Source organism: Harpia harpyja, chromosome 9 (assembly GCF_026419915.1).
Source record: "Harpia harpyja isolate bHarHar1 chromosome 9, bHarHar1 primary haplotype, whole genome shotgun sequence".
NCBI classification, from domain to species: Eukaryota; Metazoa; Chordata; class Aves; order Accipitriformes; family Accipitridae; genus Harpia; species Harpia harpyja.
The window spans coordinates 45,629,142-45,648,351 of NC_068948.1; the positions used below are offsets into that span (position 1 = coordinate 45,629,142).

Below are 19,210 nucleotides of genomic sequence, written 5' to 3' on the forward strand. Positions count from 1 at the left end.
TCTTCATCACTTACACCAAGTACCTGAAGTCAGCTGCCACCCTGCAGAACAGCCACCTGACCTGGATCTATCGGGTTTATTGTGTGGGTTTTTTTCCTTCCTAAAAAGTTAAAACTCCCTCTCATGCCCACCAAGCCTTTCCACAAAGTGATCTGGCAATATTTTGGCTCCTAACAAACATGCTCTTCAGTTCCCAACTCCAGCTGGAAGATCACGAGGGCCTTCTCAGCTGCAGAGACTTCAGCACGTAAGCTCACATGATGGCAGTTCGATCATGGGAGCTGCCCACAACCGAAGCTGCCACTGACAGAGCAAGTGGCACAGTACAGCTGCCAAGAAAATGTTTTTCTTCTGCACTACTGCACAAATTCGCTCAGTTCTCTAGAGCTAGGGGAGCCCCTACTCCCAAAGATAGAGGCTTTGGAAACCTGCCCACGTTCCCTTCTTTGGACTGGGGTACATGGCAGCTTAGTGTGGTGGCCTCGCACGAAAGCAGGAATGCACGTGGTGGGCTGAACCGACCCGCTGCAGCATGCGGCTCTCAGGCACGCAACCCTCTCCTCTCACCTTCACAAAGGTGTTGACTGCCATGATGGCCATGTCCGGCTGGCTCTTGGCATAGTTCATCAGGTAGAGGTAGACCAGCTTCTTCAGCTCCAGGTTGTCTGTCTGCATGCAGTTCACCACGTCCGGGAAGAGAGCGCTGAAAGACAAAGCACCTCCGTGAAGGCAGGACACAGCCGTGCTGCAGAGCCGGGGGAAGGAGACGCCGCTGCCTACGGGACCCCACATTTCCCGAGGTGTGCGGCCATCCCCTTCCCATGGCTCAACCCAATCCTGAAGCCAGAAGACCCCAGGCTCTCCCAGGACCTGAGCCCACCCTGCAGCAGATGCGGCTAAATCACCCATCCCCAGAAAGTTTTTCTTTACGCATCTGTACCAAGAGCAGCTCAAAACAGCCCCTAATGGACCAAAATTGAGCTCTCCTACATGGCTCTGCTGTATCCCAGCTCTGGTGCATGTCCACTACCCTGACAGAAGGTGCAACATCACCCCATCGTCGCGGGACGGTGCGAAAGCCTCTGGCACCTGTGAGAGGACGTGGGAGATGAGCCATTCCTCCCTCGCCTTCTGCACAATCCCTCCCACACAGCCCTACCAAAACCATCCCCTGCTTTTGCGGACGTTAAACCTGTCCTGCTACAAACTGCTGAGCGCTCGACCCATGTCCTGTATGAGAAACATCACGTTAGAGAAGTAAACACCCAGGACTGGGTGTAAGGAACAGCCCACTCCCCCAGGCGAGCCCTGCAGCAGAACGGTGCTCTGCTAGGACGGAGCAGAGCTGCCAAGCTGCCTGCATGGAGCTGGGGGCTCCCCCTTCCCAAACGCCCTAGAGCTGCGGGATGCCAGAGACGCTGTTTCACCACAGACGATAAAGACAGACCAATTAGACTATTAAAGATACAGACAGACCAATTAGACTATTAAACCACCTTAGGAGAAGCAATCAAGAGGCTAATGCAGGAGTTATCCCACTCCGACAGATGTCCCTTGGCTCCTGGAAGCTTCTCTGCCACCGCAAACCCAGCCATCGCTTACACGATCAAACCCAGGGCACCCCTAAGCCTGGAGTACTGCGCTTCACTAGTTCTCTCGCAGAGCTCCTGCTGCCGGCAGAGCTGCCACCCACCTCAGCTGCTCTCACCCCAGGCTAAACCAGGCTTTCCTGGCACCTCCCAGGGAGGGGTGAATTTAGTAAAATGCTTTCTTGCAGCCTGAAATATGCACACACACCCCAAAAAAATGGGCTGCCACAGCTGATATTTCCTCTCCAATTGATGTAGCTTCTGCTGAGTGCCGACCAGCCTCAGGCAAGTCCCTGCCGTGTCCGGTGTCATCTTCTCCACAGCGGCCCCGAGACGGAAGCGTTACCTGCTGCTGCGAGCGCTCTGGGAGCCAGGGACACACCAGTTTACCAAACACAGAGCCTAGACCACAGTTTTCCTCCATCTATTCTCAAATGCACCATGGCAAGCAAAGTGCTGACGTGGCATGCAATGCCAAGGGTGTGTGGGGACGGGTCCGTGCGGGAAGGAGGGGACGGAGAGGCCACGTGCTGCTCAGTCAGATGGATAAAGGAGAAGAGGGAAAAGCAGCCACCTGACCTTTTGGACTGGAGTGGCTGCAAAAGGTTTATCGACACCAAGGCAGAGACACCAACCCTCTGCCATAAAGGCTCAGAGGGGGTTTCTGCTTGTGTTTAGTAACACTTGAAGGAAGCAGCAATAATCCCAACAACTTATCTGGCGGCCAGACCAATCCTCTTTTAGCCAGATTACTATCAAAGCCAGGCAAGCCCCTGCCTGCCAGACGGCCGCGCTTACACAAACATTTTCCTCCTGTAGCAGGAAGTATAGCTGCAGCCAGGAGCTCACTCAGTCCTCACCCAAGACAAAAGCCAGCACAAAAACCCCTCGGAGGCAACGGGGGAAAACAGGAGCCCACAAGCCATCCAGGCACCCTCCCAGCGCGGTTTGGCCCCGGCACCCCTGGCACAGCACTGCCACACACCTGACATCTTTGCCGACAGTCATGGACGCTATCACCTTCTTCACAGCCTCCTTCTTCTTCTCCTTCTTGTCGCTGTTCAGTTCAGCTTTCAGCTCAAATATCTCCCCTGAAGGAAGGGGAAAAGGGCTCAGGGGTTAGGGGATGGGGCACCCACCCCTCCGCTGGGTGCTGCTTCCAGGGGAGGGTGAGCACAGCTCCTACCCGCTGCGTGCCGGGGCTCCTTTGCCACCCCAGGTGCTCCGGGGTGCCAGGAGCTGGAAAGGTGGATTTAACTTCCCAAATGTCTCGCTGAGGGCCAGAGCTGCTCTGGGGGCTCAGCTCTTATCCGTGGAAATGGAGACGAGCATGCTAGTGCATCCCTGTGGCTCCTCCAGCCCCACGAGAGCCCCAGAGGGCTTTAAGGACCACAGACACTGCAGGAATGATGAGCACCAACACCCCACACACCAAGGACAGGACACGGGGTTTACTCGGCAGGTATTTTTGGCTGTTGGGCAGTTATCAGAGCACACAGTGAAGCCCCAGCCTTGCACACGGCTGTTGGGCGGCCCTCCCCTACCTGGGGAGCCCACTGCAGTCCAGATGACAGCAGGCACCCACAGCAGTGAACACAGGCGGATTTTGGGAACTGCTCTTCAAGCCCGTGCAAGGGATGGTGGCTCCCAAATCCCGCTCTGCATGTGGCAGAGGCTCCAGACCCAGCTGAAGGGCATCATCTCCTGCCCATGCAAAGCCATACTGAGCTCTTTATTCACTCCCGGGCAGGCAGATTGAAGAGGAAGATGCCACACGGCTTTCCTCCACATTAATTCCTTGGTCTGGAAAGTGCTTAAGTCGAACACCCTGAGCGCTTCTATCCCAGCCCAGGGGATCACAGGGGGCGGGCCGTGTCCCGCAGCCACTCCTGAGCTGCTAAAGGCAATAACCCAGCTGCCAACAGCCTTGTCTGGGTTCAGGGGGCTGGTGACAAGGTGCTCTGACCCCATGGCAGCCCAGGAGCCGCCCCGGCTGCATTGGAGCGAGGAGCGGGGTGTCAGCCACAGCACCCCGTGTGGGCTCAGGGCACTCCCACGAGAGCTGGCACCTCCGTCAGCTTCCCACTGCAGGGACAGCCCTCCCCATCTGGCTTATACAGGTGCAAGAAGAGCCTGATTATTTGGGGAAAAATTGTATGACCCTCCCACTCCCTCTCTTACCTTTCTTCGTGGTGGTGAAGTACTTCGAGTCCGTCATGGTGGTCTCCAGCTAGCGGCACGTCCCTGGGAGGAGAGGCAGACCAGAGAGGTTGAGGGTTGATAGTTTCCTTACTGGGGTTGCTAGGGAGAGCTCTGGGAAGGAAAAGCCAGGGGAGGGAAAGAGCTTGGGCTCTCATGGGAAGAGTCACAAGGAGATGAAGCACCCAGAGAAGCCCTCGGCTCCCGCGCTGCCAGTCGATCCCATTCCCCAGGGGCGGGTGAGTGCCTCACAGCCACGCCGGCGCACCGCGGGCTCTGCCAATGAGTGGGGAATCAGCTGGTTTGCTAACGAGGATGTGGAGGAGGAGGAGGAGGAAAGCAGTCACTGAAGACACCAGCGTTCACCCCTGCTCAGGCTCCAGCCCCAACTTGCTTCTCTCACCAGTAGCAGCAGCCACTTTGCTCACCCTATCCCACGCAGAGCTGGGCAGCCCTCATCCCCGCCACAAGGACTCAGCCAATCTCCCCTGGGTTTGTGTCTCCTCATCTGAGAAACACTTTTCTAGGGAAAATTCACTCCCAGCTCTCCCTCACGCTTACACAGGGAACAGCTCTAGGATGGGAAGAGGAACCGAGCAAAACCCAAGGCTCAGACCGATGCCGGAGCGAGGGGACAGCACAGCTGAGAGGGGCACGAGTCTGCAGCGCCTGACCAAGCATGCCAGCAAGATCAAAAGGAGCCTCTTCCAGAAACCATCCCTGCTCCAGCAGTGTTGCTTTAAATTCAACGGGTTTCCACCCAGCACTTGGGGCTATATTATATAATTCAGGCAGTTTAGGGCAGATTTACGGCTTGGCAGGCTGAGGAAGCCCAATGTGCAGGCAGCAGATAGCCCTTCTTAAAGGTCAGCAGGGATTTGTCTTTTACGGCTGTTTCACCCATCTTTCCTTTAACAGCAAAGAAACCAGACGATTGTCCTTGAAAGCCCGCAGTGGCCTTGATGTTTTGGACGGGCAGGAGCACGGAAAGCAAAGCCAAGTAAAAAAAAAAAAAGAGCTTGCAAATGGTTTTAAAATGTAAATGAGCATCTTGAAAGCCAAATGCAGCAATCCCCTGCAAGTACACGAGATGCAGACAGAGGAACTGTCCCCTCTGTTCCCTGTCCAAGCTGGATAGGGATCCCCAACAGGGATAAAAAGAAAATCTGGGGGCTGAGCCCGCTGGGCAGCGCGCACAGCCAGAGCCAGCTTGGCAGGCAGTAAGAAAGAAAGAATTTGCATCAGTTCAGGGCTCGCTTTGGGTGTTGGCAGTGCGGTCCCAATGCTGTTACAGAGGGGACAAGTCTGCCACCGTACTACCCCAGCCCTGCTGAGGCTGCCCCATGAGCAAACTGCTTCCCGGGCAGTCTCATGTAAGACACAACACTCCTCCCTGCTTCAGTTACCTGGGATTTATTCAGAGCCTTTTCCCCCCCCTAGGTCGACGGCTCTCCAGTGAACAGCGGGGAGCTCCCAGGCTGCGCCGCAGCAGCACTCTGCGCTTGACTGCAGATCCCGTCCTGCAAGAGAGGGAGGAAGGAGAATTTACTGCAGTCCCTCCGATTTCACCGACCTGGCTCGCAGTCAGCCCTGCTCTGCAGAAGTGCCTGGAAAGCAAACTTGAAGCCTACCAGGGAATTTCTGCAGCCAGCTTGGAGACATGAATCACGCCTGCTGCTTTCCTGCGGCTTCCCAGTTTCCCAGAGCCTCCAGGTACCGCAGCGTGTGTTTTAGCCATCCAAAACCCCACTAATTTCAGAGACAGAGATGGCCCCCCATCTCCCCCACTCCTTTAAGCCCTGCAGTGCCGACAGCAGCGTCCAAAAAGCAAACTGCCTCCTCCTCCAGCCTGAGCTCGAGAATTAAGGCGCACCCCTCGCTCCCCACACCAACACCTCAGCCACCCCAGCGGCAGGACCAGACTTGAAGCAACCCAGCGCCTCGAGCAGGGTGAAGAGAGGCCGAGCAAGACTCTAAACACTCGCCAAAGCTGGGTGCTCAGCACCCTGCACTATGTGCGTCCCCCCAGGCTAACCAAGGGTGACGAGGCAGGGCTGCCTGCCAGCCCGGGGATGCGACCGCCACTGGCACAGCCCTGCTGAAGGCGATTTCCCCCGAGCTCAGCCCTTGGGCAGGGTCCAACGCTGCTGCCTGGCTCCAGTTCTAAGGAGGGCAAAGGAAACGGTTCAGGGACTGCAGAGCAGCTCTTGCATTGCCCAGTCTTCTCCCATGCACATCTTTGTCCACCTTGAACTGGGCAAAGGGATGGATGGGGCAGGGTCCCCTCTGCCGAACTGGAGCCCGACAGTAAATAAGGCAGGTTTCTGGCACACAGGAGTGGAGGGGGTGTCAGATCCAGAACCAACAGCCTCGATCATCTCATTTGAACAGATCTGACCATTTAGAGTCATTACGGTGAGTTGCAAACATTCTGCCCTTGCTAAACAACCTGCACCTGGCAGGCAAAAATGGGCGGCAGGAGCTCATCTGCAGGCAGGGGGGTGGCAGCAACCAGGCAGGGAGATGGCAGCAAGCGCTCACCGTGTGGCACAGAGCAGGAGCAGAGTGCAGGTGTTTGCTCCCCCAACTCCAGCAATTCCCACCGAGCTCCTTTCCAGGCTGGGAAAAGTGTCCCGGCACTCACTGATCTCCCGGCAAGGGGCTGAGCGGAGCAGCAGTTCCCAACAGCTGGGAGCAGCACCAGCACTCAGAAAAAGCAGGATGCAGGATTTGCGGCAAGCAAACAAGGAAGTCAAAAAGCCCCTGACCTTGTGGTGGCTCAAATTTTACCCTGTCTTCTTGCCAAACGTATTTTAAGCCGGTCTTGCAAACTGAAGTCAAGGAGTTGAAAGCATTTGTAAGGATCTGGTAGCAAAACAGCAGCTGGGTGTTGGAGGGGAGCACCCATATCTCACCCACACCTAGTTTGGGTTCCTCAGGTCCATTTTGAGGACAAGCCTTTGAAGCAGCACAAACCCGCATCCTCACTGGGACCCTGGATCTACCGTCCCAGGGCACGAGGGCTCCCGCACCATCCAAGCCCTGTCCTGCGACAAAGCCCTCTGCTCTCGGGTGGTCCCTGCAGCCAAGCAGCATTGGGAGACCTCCTCCCCGAAGTCCCTACTAACGGTGAAACCAGAGCATGTGCCAGCAGCAATCCCTCCTCTATCTCCCACCTTGCAGGCTGCGCCGGCCAGGCTTAGTGATATGGAGATGGAGATGTGGGGAGCTCAGCCCTGCTCAGCCCCCCACGCCTTTTATCCCTGATCTTATTCACCTGGGATGACTAAATTCAAGAGCTCCAGAATATTCAGAGCAACGCTGCTCTCCTGAGACCCCGGTGCGACAGTGGCCATGCCACTGTACCTCCCACAGTCCCCCTCCACCTGCCTTGAGGTGGAAAACATCGCCCACATTCACACAACACACAGCAGAATGGTCCTGCTAGGTGCTGCTACAGACACCTTCCTTGATGGACACAGCTTTAACGAGGTTATTTTACTCCTGCAATGCAGCACCAAGGAGCCCGTGGCCCAGCTGGAAGAAGCACCATGGTTTGGAGCATCTGGTTTTCTGCTGCTCGCGAAGCACTTTGAGGCTGAAGGAGAACCTGGTGTTCCTCCAGCTGAGCTCACACAGCTGAATGCAGGACAACGCGTTCCTCCCAGGACCTGCATTTCAGAGCCGCTGGGTGACGCACTCGTATGGGCACAATGTGGTGCAAACCCCCTCCTGGATCTCAGGCCCTCGGGTTCGGACCATGGCGGAGCTCAACTGTCCCTTCCTCCCGGCTGCCATGCCAGTGGGCTCCCAAATTCAGCTGTCCCTGGTGAATAAGATGCTCCTAAACCCAAGATATAGCAAGAAACATGGCACGGTGCTTTTCACCGAGGCGGTGCTGCCAGCGGGTTCCCAGGGACAACACCAATGCTGAATAAGCCATTGCTGGTGCCACTTGTATCCTCTTACGGAAAGTGGAAGAAGAAAACTCGTTAGCGACCCTCAGCTACTTTTACCGCCCTGTTTTAGGCCAATTCCTCCATCCTTGAAGGCTGAGATGCTGCTGACGGGAGTCTTTCAGCTTCTAACAATAGAGACCCGTTGCCTGGGAAGGGATGCGGGGAGAGCGCTGCTGCTGCCGCTCTTCCAGAGGAACAAGCCATCTAAGCATCACATGAGCATTTAGCTGTGCCCAAGACACCCTAGATCTCTAGTTATTACAGAGAGAGGGCTCACCGTAGCCCTGCCAATCCTTCTACAGACTCTGTGACAGCCCAGAACAGCAGTTTACTGGCTGACAGTAAGTTTTGATCTACCCAGCCTGACATGTGTCTTCAGGAGGGTCTGCCAAGGCAGGCGGGAAGGAAGGAAGGAAGGAATCAAATGCAGGGAAATGCATCCGCTCCAGCCCTGCACAAACACAGGTCCCCTGCACATCCGGGGGGTATACATTGGCACCTAAAGCAGAGGGAGAGGCAAAGAGGAGCAGGAACTCAAAGGGCAAGCTTCTAGGAAACAGCTCACCTAGAAAACAGAGGGTCAGCTGAAGGTTAGCAGGGAAAGAAAACCCCTATGAGCAAGCAACACACCCTCTTGCAGCTGCAAATAAAGCACTTGAGGTGTATCAGTAAAACCCAGCAAGTTGGCACAATTAAAGAAAATGAAGGCAGACAAAAAAAACCCCTAAATGTTGAGACAGATAATTGAAGCTGTGGGGACTTCACACAACTATTCTTTGTTGATATGAAGCAAGTTCAAGCCAACGCAAAAGGCCAGGCAGGCATGAGGTGGTGACGGCCCCCCACATCTCTCAGCAGCACTGCACGTCCCTGGCCTCGGTGAATAAAACCCCCAGAGCAGGCACAGATGCCAGTGGGGGAAGATAAAAACCTAAGTTGTAAACATACCCTCCACATTCCCCTGAAAGGAACTGCCCAAAGCCAGCCAGCAGCACAAATTATCCTGCACCTTCTAGAATAGGAGCCACCAATTAACAGCAGTAACAAGCGCAGACAATGGTCTGTGAACCCCGCAGGCTGGCAGCCAGCACGTCCTCTCGCAAACCTGCTCCTGACCAACCCACACGCTTTCCAAGAGGGTCCATCTCCCGTCAACCAACAGGTTAAGGTGCGCCCTTTCAATAACTCATGGGTAAAAGCCTTGCCAAACTCACCACAGCATTAGCAAGGTGCCCAAAATCGTGGCAGATCAATTCAATCGCCGAACCGCCGCTTGAGCAATCCGAAACCCTGAAGCGCCGGCATCTGGCCCTTAATTAACCCAGATGGCAAAAGGGCCACAAGAGCGGCTGTACGCAGAAAAAATGAATCGCAACTGATACATCCCATCAACCAATAATTGGGAATAAAACCCACAAACAGACAAAGGAAAGTCCTGAGGCATCCCCTGTACCACACACTGCCGGGCAGAGCAGCACGCGGGGATCCCAACATCGCAGGGCCCAAAGCATCGTGCTCCGGAGAGCCGTGGCGGGGGATTTTAAGCAGCATAAGCTCAGAGATCACCTCGAGCATGGATAACACCCCCAGTGTCCCTCCTGAAATGCCAGCCCACGCCAGCCGAGCGCCCTCAGAGACGCCAAGGACCCTGTTCTGGAGGTAACAGGACACAGCATCATCCCCACCGACCGCTTCCTGCGGCAGAGGGGATGTTTTCTTCTCAGGAACGCCAGGCTCTGCAGGGCTCCGAGGCCAGATACCTCCTGCCACAAAGTTCCCAGCCTAGCTTGATCCGATTAAGGGCCAACACCTCTGGGAAGCCCCTCAGGGTCCCAAAGCGTCAAGTCTGTTCAGTCTGGTGGCCTGAGCCATGCAAGAAGCAGCCCACGGCTCCCATGGCCAGGTTTGGGGGGTAGCAAACCAGATCGAAGCAACTGCTTATCCGAGGCACCCATTTAACATCCCATGCCCCAAGCAAGAGCGGACAGCAAAACCCTGTGTAATCCCCCACTGCTACTCAGGGACGGCATCCCTGACAAGTTTTATACCTCTGGCAAGCTCCGTACAATATAAAGTACCTGCAGAGAAGATGGAGAATACCTATAATACATCTCCTTTAGGCAGAATCTATTTCACAGACTCCTTTTTATCAAGCTTTGGGGTTTTGCCCCCCTAAAACCTCCACGGAGGAGGCAGCAAGCACAGGATATCAGACCAGGTGCCTGCCTGTCCGATCTGTGCCCGGTTCCCAGTTTATTCCGTGTCTCAGCAGAGCCTGGTACTGACCTCTTCCCATGGATCTTAGGATCCCACAGTGCCTTGCTGTGCTCTGAGCCACGGCGGTGCCTGCACAGAGGCCGGACCCCCGCAGCCCTGAGAAGCGGGCACCGACGGTAGCAACAGTTTATCAGTCCCCAAAGCCGCCCCCAGTCCCCGCTGGAGGCAAGGAAACCCGCACTTCCAACGGGTTCTGCCCACCAGGCGTGATGCCCACCGGTGGCTCTGGCTGCTGGCGAGGACACGGTCCCCCGGGTGCTGCAGGGGGGGTTGAGGGGGAAACAAACTCTGGGGCTGACCCCGGGCACCCACCCGGGACGGATCCGGAGGGCAGGACTGGGAGATGGAGCTACAGGAGGCCACGGGCAGAGGCGCAGCCCTGGCGCCCACCCGGGTCGTGCCCGCGGGGTGGGATGCGGCCCGGGCTGAAGGCGGGGAGGGCGCGCGAGGAGTGGGGACCGGAGCCAGGCTGCTGGCTGGAGGGTGCCCCGTGTACTGCCGCGCCCGGGCAGGGGTGGGGGGGAGCCGGGCCGGAGGAGCAGGAAAGTCCCAGGCCCAGGGGGACGGCCCGGCCCCACCGGGAGCGAAGCCCGCCGGCGCGGGGAGTCGGGGGGGAGACCCAGCCCGGGGTGCTCACGGCCGGAGCCCGTTAAGCAGCCCCCGCTACCGGGGAGGGCTGTGCAGCGGGGCCGCCTGGAGCAGCAGCCGCCGGCCCCGGCTCCCGGCCCGGCCCGTACCTGCTGCCGCCGCCGCCCGCTGCCACCGGCCCAGCGGAAGTGAGGGCCGAGCGGGGGAGCGCTTCCGGGGCGGGGTTACCGCCGGGATGGGCGGGGGACGGGGCGTGGTTACGGTAGTGATGGGAGGGGGTGGGCGGGGCGGGGCGGGGACAAAGCGTGGCGACAGGGCTTGGTGGCAGGGAGGCGGGGCAGAGGGGGCGGGGCCAGCACGGGGGCGGGGCCACGGTCTCCCGTTTCCGAGCCGGCTGCCCCGGGCAAGGCGGGCGCCGCAGCCACCCCACCCGCTCCGGGGGACGCCACCGGGACCTCCTGCCCGGGGACGCGGGGCCGGTGGCGGATGTCCGGGAGCGGGACATCGTCAGCGGTTCTTCTGCCGGCGGGAGGGGGGGGGGTTGGGGAAAGGGGGGGGTGGGCAGGAGGGGTCTGGCGGGGCCCTGCTGTCCGCAGCGGTCCGCCTCTGTCCCGGCATGCACCGGGGCACCGGGGGGCTGCGGCCATCACCCCTCCAACCACTTCCGCCCCTCCCCCGCGCCCAGGGTCCCCGGCCGGGGTGCTGCGGGAGTGCTGATTGGCTGGGCTCCGGATGCCTGAGTGCTGATTGGCTGGACTCCGGATATCTGAGTGCTGATTGGCTGGGCTCCGGATACCCGAGTGCTGACTAGCTAGACTCTATGTACTTGGCTGCTGCCTGGCTGGGCCGTAGGTACTTGCTGACTGGTTGAGCTCTTTGTGTGACGATTGGCTAAGCTGCAGCCGTGCCGATTGGTCGAGTGGCCATGAGTGCTGATTGGCCAGCTGGACTATGTCTGCTGACTGGCTGGGCTGTCCGCGAGTGCTGATTGGCCGGGCGGTTCGCGCAGGCAAGTGGCCTGGGCTCCGCCCCCCAAGGACCCCCGTTCCCCCCCCCCCCGTCATGGCGGGCCCGGCTCTCCGGCCCCCTCCCTGCCTGAGCCCCCCAGCACCCTGCAGGGGCGTCCCCTGCCTCTCGGGGGGTCCCGGGGGACCCTCCCGGCAGCCCCGGCCCCCCCTCCAGCCAGGGAAAGTGCCCAGCTCCCGGGAGGGCTATGAAGTTGGAGGGGGGGCTGGACGCTGAGCCCCCCCAGGGTCCCTGCCCTGGCATCCCACCCGTGGGAGGGGGGTGCTGTGTCACCCCGGGGGGTCCCCCCACTCTCCCAGCCCTCCGGGGTGGGGCCTTGCTCTGCCCTGGATGGTCCTGGCTGCATGCCTGGGGGTCCCGCTCTCTATTCCCGGGGGTCCCACTCTCTATTCCCGGGGGTCCCACTCTCTATTCCTGTGGTTCCCACTCTCTCTTCCTGGGGGTCCCGCTCTCTTTTCCCGAGGGTCCCGCCCTCCATTTCCAGGGCTCCTGCTCTCTGTTCCCAGGGGTCCCGCTCTCCCTTCCCAGGGGTCCTGCTCCCTTTCTGGGGGTCCTACTTTCTCTTCCTGGGGCTCCTGCTCTTTATTCCCAGGGGTCTGACTCTTTATTCCCAGGGGTCCCACTCTCCCTTCCCAGGGGTCCCGCTCTCCATTCCCAGGGCTCCTGCTCTCTATTCCCGGGGCTCCTGCTCTCCCTTCCCGGGGGTCCCGCTCTCCCTTCCCAGGGATCCCGCTCTCCCTTCCTAGGGGTCTCACTCTCTGTTCCCAGGGTCTCCCACTCTCTGTTCCCAGGGTCTCCCGCTCTCCCTTCCCGGGGGTCCCGCTCTCCCTTCCGGGGGTCCCACTCCCTATTCCCGGGGCTCCCACTCTGCATTCCTGGGGGCTCCCCTCTCCCTTCTCGGATGGCCCCCGTTCCCCATCACGGGGCACCGCTCCCCACCCGGGGCGTGGCCGTGGGGTCGCCCCGTTCCCCCCCTCCCGCGGGGCTGCGGCGCGGGGCGGTGCCGGTGCCGGCGCCCATCCCCGTTGCCGGTGGCGGGGCGGAGCGGCCGCCCCGAGCCCTATAAAACGGGCGGCGGCGGCGACGGTGCCGCAGCGAGGGCGGGGGTCGCCATGAGCCTGATGCTGGAGACGCTGCTGGGCCCCCCGGGGGGGCTCCGCAAGGAGCCGGGCCGCGCTCCCCCGCGCTCCGCCGCCTCCAGCGGCTTCCACTCGTGGCCGGGACCGGTGGTGGGGCGGGTTCGGGCCGGGGGCGGCGGCGGCAGCGCGGCCGCTTCCTCCACCGAGAGCCTGGACTCGCTGAACGGCGAACCGCGGGCGCGGAACGAGAAGGAGCTGCTGCAGGTGCTGAACGATCGCTTCGCCGGTTACATCGAGCGGGTGCGGGCGCTGGAGCAGCAGAACCGGGCGCTGGCGGCGGAGGCGGCGGCTCTGCGGCAGCAGCAGGCGGGACGCTCGGCCATGGGCGAGCTGTACGCGCGGGAGCTGCGCGACATGCGGGGAACCCTCCTGCGCCTGGGGGCCGAGAAGGGGCAACTGCGGCTGGAGCGGTCGCGCCTGGCCGAGGACGTGGCCGCCTTGCGGGGGCGGCTGGAGGAGGAGGCCCGGCAGCGAACCGAGCTGGAGGCGGCGGCCCGCGGGCTGGCCCAACGCTCCGCGCAGGCGGAACGGGCTCGGGGCCCCTTAGAGGAGCGAGCCCGAGCCCTGCGGGAGGAGGCCGAGCTGCTGCGGCGGCAGCACCGGGCCGAGGTGGGCGCGTTGCTGCGCGGGGCCCGCCCCGAGCCCCCCGCCGAGCCCCCCGCCGCCCTGCGGACCGGGATCACCGCCGCCCTCCGCGACCTGCGCGCCCAGCTGGAGGGGACGGCGGCCCGCAGCACCCTGCAGGCCGAGGAGTGGTTCCGCGGTGAGTCAGTGCGTCCCTCCCCGTGTCCCCCCCCGCCCCGATCCCCCGGACCCCGCCGGCTGGCAGCGCCCCCCCCCCCCTCACTCCCCGGGGCTGCGGGGACCCCGTGAGCTGCCGCGCTCCGGGGAGAGCAGGGACCCCCCCCCATATATCCTGTGCTCCGGGAGGGCGTTGGGGTAACCCCAGTGTCTGCGGGTGTGCTGCTTCCCCCCGCCCCGCACTGCGTCTCGGGGAGGGTGGCACGGTCACTGCCCCGGAACCCCGCAAGTTTTCGGGGTGCCGGACCCCGCCCCCCCACCTAATGCTGCAGGGTGTCCTACTGGTCCCCTCCCACATTCCCCCCCCACCCCCCCGCTGTTTGCGGTGCGCTGCAGGGAGGGGATTACAGCGGAGGGGGGGTTGCCGCATCCCTGACGCGGGGGGGGGGGGGGGGAGCAGGGTGTGTCCCTGCTGCGCTGTTGGGTGGGGCACTACGGTACCACTGGGGGGGGGGAAATCCACACCCCGAGGTTCAGCACCCATGGGTGGGCGGCGGTTCAGCACCCTGGAGAGCGGCGGTTCAGCACCACGGAGAGCGGCGGTTCTTCACCCTGGAGAGCGGTGGGCGCGGCACCCGTGGGAGCGCTGTCCCGCGGGGTGGGGGCTGACCCCGGGAGCAGCGGGCTCTGTGTCCGTCTCCCCCCCCCCCCAAATCCTGTCCCCCGTGTCCCTGTCCCCCGCCGGGGTGGCTGCGGGGCGCTGCGGCAAACCCCCCCCCCCCCCAGCCTTACCCCAGGACGGAGCCAGGCGTGGCAAGGTGGTGTGGGCAGGGTGAGCAGGCAGCTCTTTAGGTGATAGGGGTTGTGGCAGGAGCTGAAGGGGAGAGGGAGGTTTGCAGCGTGAGTCTGCACTGGATAAAGTCCAGGATGGTGGAAACGCCCACCCAGCCCGGGGACCTTCACTTCCCCAGCACAGTGCGGGCACAGGCGGAGCGAGGGCTGGTGAAGGCAGCGCACCCAGGGAGCCCCCACTGGGGCTGGCTCTGTTGAGGACACACACAGGGGGGGATGTGCAGTATTAAAGGATTTTAAGTTCCCCAAGAAGGGGAGACTGCAGCCTCCCTCCCTGCAGCTTCTCCTTTCCTCTGTTGCAGTGAGGCTGGACAAGCTCTCGGAGGTTGCCAAGGTGAACACGGATGCCATCCGCTTGGCTCAGGAGGAGATCTGCGAGTACCGCCGCCAGCTCCAGTCCAAGACCACCGAGCTCGAAGCCCTCAAAGGGACCCAGGAGTCACTGGAGAGGCAGAGACAGGACTCAGAGGAGCGCCATCATGCAGATGTCCTGTCCTACCAGGTAATGTGGCACAGTGGGCAGCATCCCAGACATCGTGTGGTGGGGAGGGACCAGCCAGCTGCTGGGGAGGAGCAGCGCTGGTGCTTTGGCTTCAGAGATGGTGATGACCTGCGGCAAATACTCAGGGTTGTGTGTAGAGCCAGCCTTCCCCAGCTCCTGGTGACCAGGTACCCAGAGCCTGAGGTTGCATCCGGACTGTTGTGTCCCTCACCCAGGCCGGAGCTGTCCCACGTCTCTGCCTGGCTTTGAGCTGCCCATGATGTTGGTCACAAACGTCACTGAACCGTGCCCAGGGTTCAGGCCACATCTCGTGTCCCAGAGCTGGGAATTGCAGCAAATTGGGCTGCACCAGGTGGTAGCCATGGACTGAAACACTGTCCTCAGAGTGATGCCCCATCCCCATCAGCCTCAGGCTGGGGTTCGGTGGCCACCAGGCGCACCCAAGTCCTAGAGACATTCCCACAGCTTGTCCCTGCTGGAGTGAGCTCTGGGAGGGGGCTGAGGGCTCAGCTGGCCACAGTGCAGCTCTCCTCTGAGGTGGTGCAGGGCTCCTGCCCATGCCCCAAGGGAACTGGACACACTGAAACAGCCCCTGGACATGTCCCCTTCCCTCTGTGTCTGCAGGGGGAAGTGGCTGCGGACCCCTCTGTGAGGGCACCCTGGTGCTGGGTGAACAGTCCCTCCTCTGGAAACCAGGGGACTATTTAGGGGTTGCTCTGCATCCCCCTGCTCCTGGGAACTGCCCTCCCCCCCGTGTCACCAGTTGCTCTGTCTGCCCACAGGAAACCATCCAGCAGCTTGACAGCGAGCTGAGGAACACCAAGTGGGAGATGGCAGCTCAGCTCCGGGAGTACCAGGATCTGCTCAATGTCAAAATGGCTCTGGACATTGAAATTGCTGCCTATAGGTATGGGGTGGGCAAGGGGAAGGTGGGAGGGTGTCCGCCAGTCCCTAGCGCTGGTGTGTCTGAGGACACTCCTCAAGGGCCCTCGCTAACACCTGAGCCCTTCTTGGTGAGAAAGAGATGATTCATGCTCCAAAACTATGGTGGGCAATGTCCAACTGGGTGACTCAGCCCTGCACATGGCTTGCAGAGGAAAGGGTGAGGAAACCTGCACAGCCCAGGGCATAGGAGCGGGAGGGTCAGCCTGCTTCTGGGCAAGGAGGGAGATGGAGCTGCAGGGTATGGCTGGCAGGTCCTGGTCACGAGAGGAGGTGAGAGCTGGGTGAGAAGCCATCACTGACTGCCCTACTCTGGTCTTTTCCTGGCAGAAAGCTCTTGGAAGGGGAGGAATATCGGATCGAGTCTGGCTTTGGGATGGTCTCCTTCCCCGAGGTGGTTCCCAAGGCTCCCAGCATCACTGCCAACATCAAGGTAAAGAGTGAGGAGAAGATCAAGGTGGTGGAAAAATCTGAGAAGGAGACAGTGATTGTGGAGGAGCAGACAGAGGAAATCCAGGTGACTGAGGAGGTCACAGAGGAGGAGGAGGCGGCTGAGAAAGAGGCTGAAGAGGAGAAAGCTGAAGAGAAGGAGGAAGAAGAGGAGAAACCTGAAGCAGAGGGTGAAGAGGAGGCCAAGTCTCCTGCAAAAGAGGAGGCCAAGTCCCCAGAGAAACCTGAGTCTCCCTCAAAGGAGGAGGCCAAGAGCCCGGCTGTCAAATCCCCAGAAAAACCTGCAAGCCCCTCAAAGGAAGAGGCCAAGAGCCCGGCTGCCAAATCCCCAGAAAAACCTGCAACCCCCTCAAAGGAAGAGGCCAAGAGCCCGGCTGTCAAATCCCCAGAAAAGCCTGCAACCCCCTCAAAGGAAGAGGCCAAGAGCCCGGCTGTCAAATCCCCAGAAAAGCCTGCAACCCCCTCAAAAGAGGAGGCCAAGAGCCCGGCTGTCAAATCCCCAGAAAAGCCTGCAACCCCCTCAAAAGAGGAGGCCAAGAGCCCGGCTGTCAAATCCCCAGAAAAGCCTGCAACCCCCTCAAAGGAAGAGGCCAAGAGCCCGGCGGTGAAGTCCCCAGAAAAGCCTGCAACCCCCTCAAAAGAGGAGGCCAAGAGCCCGGCGGTGAAGTCCCCAGAAAAACCTGCAACCCCCTCAAAAGAGGAGGCCAAGAGCCCGGCAAAGTCCCCAGAGAAACCCGCACCCCCCTCAAAAGAGGAGGCCAAGAGCCCGGCGGTGAAGTCCCCAGAGAAACCCGCACCCCCCTCAAAAGAGGAGGCCAAAACCCCAGCAGTGAAGTCCCCTGAGAAACCTGCACCCCCCTCTAAAGAGGAGGCCAAGACCCCGGCTGTCAAGTCTCCAGAGAAACCCTCACCCCCCTCGAAAGAGGAGGCCAAGAGCCCAGCTGTCAAATCCCCAGAGAAACCTACACCCCCCTCAAAGGAGGAGGTCAAGACCCCAGCTGTGAAGTCCCCTGAGAAAGTCAAATCTCCTGTGAAAGAGGAGGCCAAGTCTCCGCAGAAGGAAGTGGCCCCGGCCAAGGAGCCCACCCCCTCGCCTCTAAAGGAGCCGAAAGCCCCTGCAAAGGAAGAGCAGCCCAAGGAGGCAAAGGCTCCTTCCAAGCCTGGAGCTGAGGAGGGCAGGAAAGAGGAAGCTCCCAAGAAAGATGTCCCAGCCAAGGTGGAGGAGAAGCCCAAAGAGAAGGCAGCTGCTGTGCCAGAGCCTCCAGCCCCACAGGTGAAGGAGACCACCAAGCCGGGCCCCAAACCTGTGGAAGAAGGAAAGGCTGAGAAGGAGGCTCCGCCAAAACCTCAGCAGGTCAGCAAAGCGGCTGCAAAGGAGGCTGAGAAGCCAAAGGCTGAGGAGAAGGCGGAGGAGCCCAAGAAGGAGAAGGCGGAGGAGCCCAAGAAGGAGAAGGCGGAGGAGCCCAAGAAGGAGAAGGCGGAGGAGCCCAAGAAGGAGAAGGCGGAGGAGCCCAAAGCTAAAGCAAAACCCAAAGATGAGCCCAAAGCCAGTAAAGAGGCCCCCAAGGCCGAGGCCCCCTCCAGCAAGGAGGCCAAAGCCCCAGAGCCGGCACCCGCCGTGGGGAAGAAGTGAGCGGAGCCCTGGGTGCCGAAGAGCACTTCTGGATGCGGGAGCTGCTCCGGTCCCCTTCCACAGCTGGACCCGGCGTGGGGACCCCTCACCAGGCCGGGCTTTACCTTAGCAATATGTCTGAGAGACGCAGCCCCTCGCTGCCCTGCCCCGGCGGTTTGGCCGATAGCTTCCCTAGCAGAATGTGATATACGCCGAGCGCCACATTTAAACACTTGAATTATAACCGAGGAGAAGAGACCCCAGGGGAACCGACCGCCCTTCTCCAATAAGTGCATTTATTTAATGTATGTGCAATCGATGGATGAGTGCAACGCAGAGCTCTAGCTGCTTGGGAGGGGGGTTGGCGGGGTCCTCGGGGTCCTTCCCTGGCCTGGGGGTGACGACTGGCCCTCCGAGCGGTGACCCAGGCTGCAGCTGGCTTTGGTGGGAGAGGCTGGGCACTGCAGGGATGCTCACAGACACACGGTGCACTAGGATCCTCAACCCACTGTTATTTGCTTTCTGTGCAATAACCAAATAAAGTGCTTACAGAGACACCCTAGCTCTTGCTGGCCTCCTGTCTGGGGTGGCGGGGGGGGGTTGGGGGGTGGGAAAGGAATTGATGATGAAGGAAGGCAGGAAAGCCTGGCCCAGGGGGGGCTGGGATCTGTCACCCAGGGCTGGGGGGTGACACAGGGCTTTCCGGCACCCCAGCTGCATTCCAGGGAGGAAAGCTCAGCCCTTGCCTGGAGAGAGCCCACCCCACAGCAGGCACAAAGGAACCCCTGTCCTGGTGGGCTGCCTGTGTGATCCCTGCCTGCACGGGGGCTGGAAACAGGGCCAGCAGCCCCCCCCCACCTCCAGGCTCTGCAAAGGATTGTAGTGGGGTTTGTTTGTTTGAGGTTTTTTTCTTCCTTTTCTTTTTAAAGCGGGGCTCCCAGGGGGCTGGTAGGGCCTCCTGGTTTAACCTGAGAGCTGCGGTACAGCCCTGCACTGCAGCACTGCGCTGACAGCAGGGGTTGCGCGGGAGCACGGGGAGGGTCCATCAGCCTTCCTGGGGGAAAAAATCACCCACAGGGGAGACGCGGAGAGGCTGGCGGCCAGGAAGGACGATGACCTTGGGAGTGGGGATGGAGCCCAACTCTGCCAGCCTGGCTGTGGGACAGGACCCACAGTGGGGAGCTGTGAGGCGCTGGAATTCCCACCCCGACCCCTCGCACGGTGCCGTGAGGTCCTGCCTCTCACAGGACACTGCTCTGCTCCCCTCCCTGCAAGCCCGGGGAAGCAGCAAAGCCCCCCCCTCCTCGTTGCGGGGTTTGTGCCGAGTCAGCTGG

General features: G+C 60.7%; 2 protein-coding genes across 5 annotated transcripts in view; one reads left to right on the forward strand and one right to left on the reverse strand.

Moving 5' to 3' along the window:
* The window catches only part of AP1B1 (adaptor related protein complex 1 subunit beta 1), a 27,380-nt gene extending 16,521 nt beyond the window's left edge, over positions 1–10,859 (reverse strand). For all 4 annotated transcript variants that reach the window (XM_052796488.1, XM_052796485.1, XM_052796487.1 and 1 more), the window contains exons 1-5: positions 10,762–10,859; positions 5,195–5,308; positions 3,771–3,833; positions 2,575–2,680; positions 568–703 (exon numbers count right to left, since the gene is read on the reverse strand). In XM_052796488.1, the coding sequence (XP_052652448.1) occupies positions 568–703; positions 2,575–2,680; positions 3,771–3,807 (279 nt within the window). In that variant the 5' untranslated portion in view covers positions 3,808–3,833; positions 5,195–5,308; positions 10,762–10,859. The remainder of the gene's footprint in view (positions 1–567; positions 704–2,574; positions 2,681–3,770; positions 3,834–5,194; positions 5,309–10,761) is intronic.
* On the forward strand, positions 4,407–18,433 carry NEFH (neurofilament heavy chain). The gene is made up of 7 exons (XM_052797984.1): positions 4,407–4,521; positions 6,802–7,009; positions 10,941–11,118; positions 12,430–13,540; positions 14,673–14,872; positions 15,655–15,779; positions 16,145–18,433. Exons 1-7 carry the CDS (start codon positions 4,407–4,409, stop codon positions 17,895–17,897), a joined length of 3,690 nt encoding a protein of 1,229 aa, XP_052653944.1. The 3' UTR covers positions 17,898–18,433.
* The last annotated feature ends 777 nt before the right edge of the window (positions 18,434–19,210 follow it).

What these genes read in the sequence shown, in the direction of transcription:
- NEFH (XM_052797984.1), top strand. Translation starts at nt 4,407, where the DNA reads ATGCCGGAGCGAGGGGACAGCACAGCTGAGAGGGGCACGAGTCTGCAG. An exon ending in ACCATCCCTGCTCCAGCAGT is followed by an intron (nt 4,522 to 6,801) that starts GTTGCTTTAAAT and finishes CTACCGTCCCAG; the next exon opens with GGCACGAGGGCTCCCGCACC. An exon ending in ATGTCCGGGAGCGGGACATC is followed by an intron (nt 11,119 to 12,429) that starts GTCAGCGGTTCT and finishes CTCTGTTCCCAG; the next exon opens with GGTCTCCCGCTCTCCCTTCC.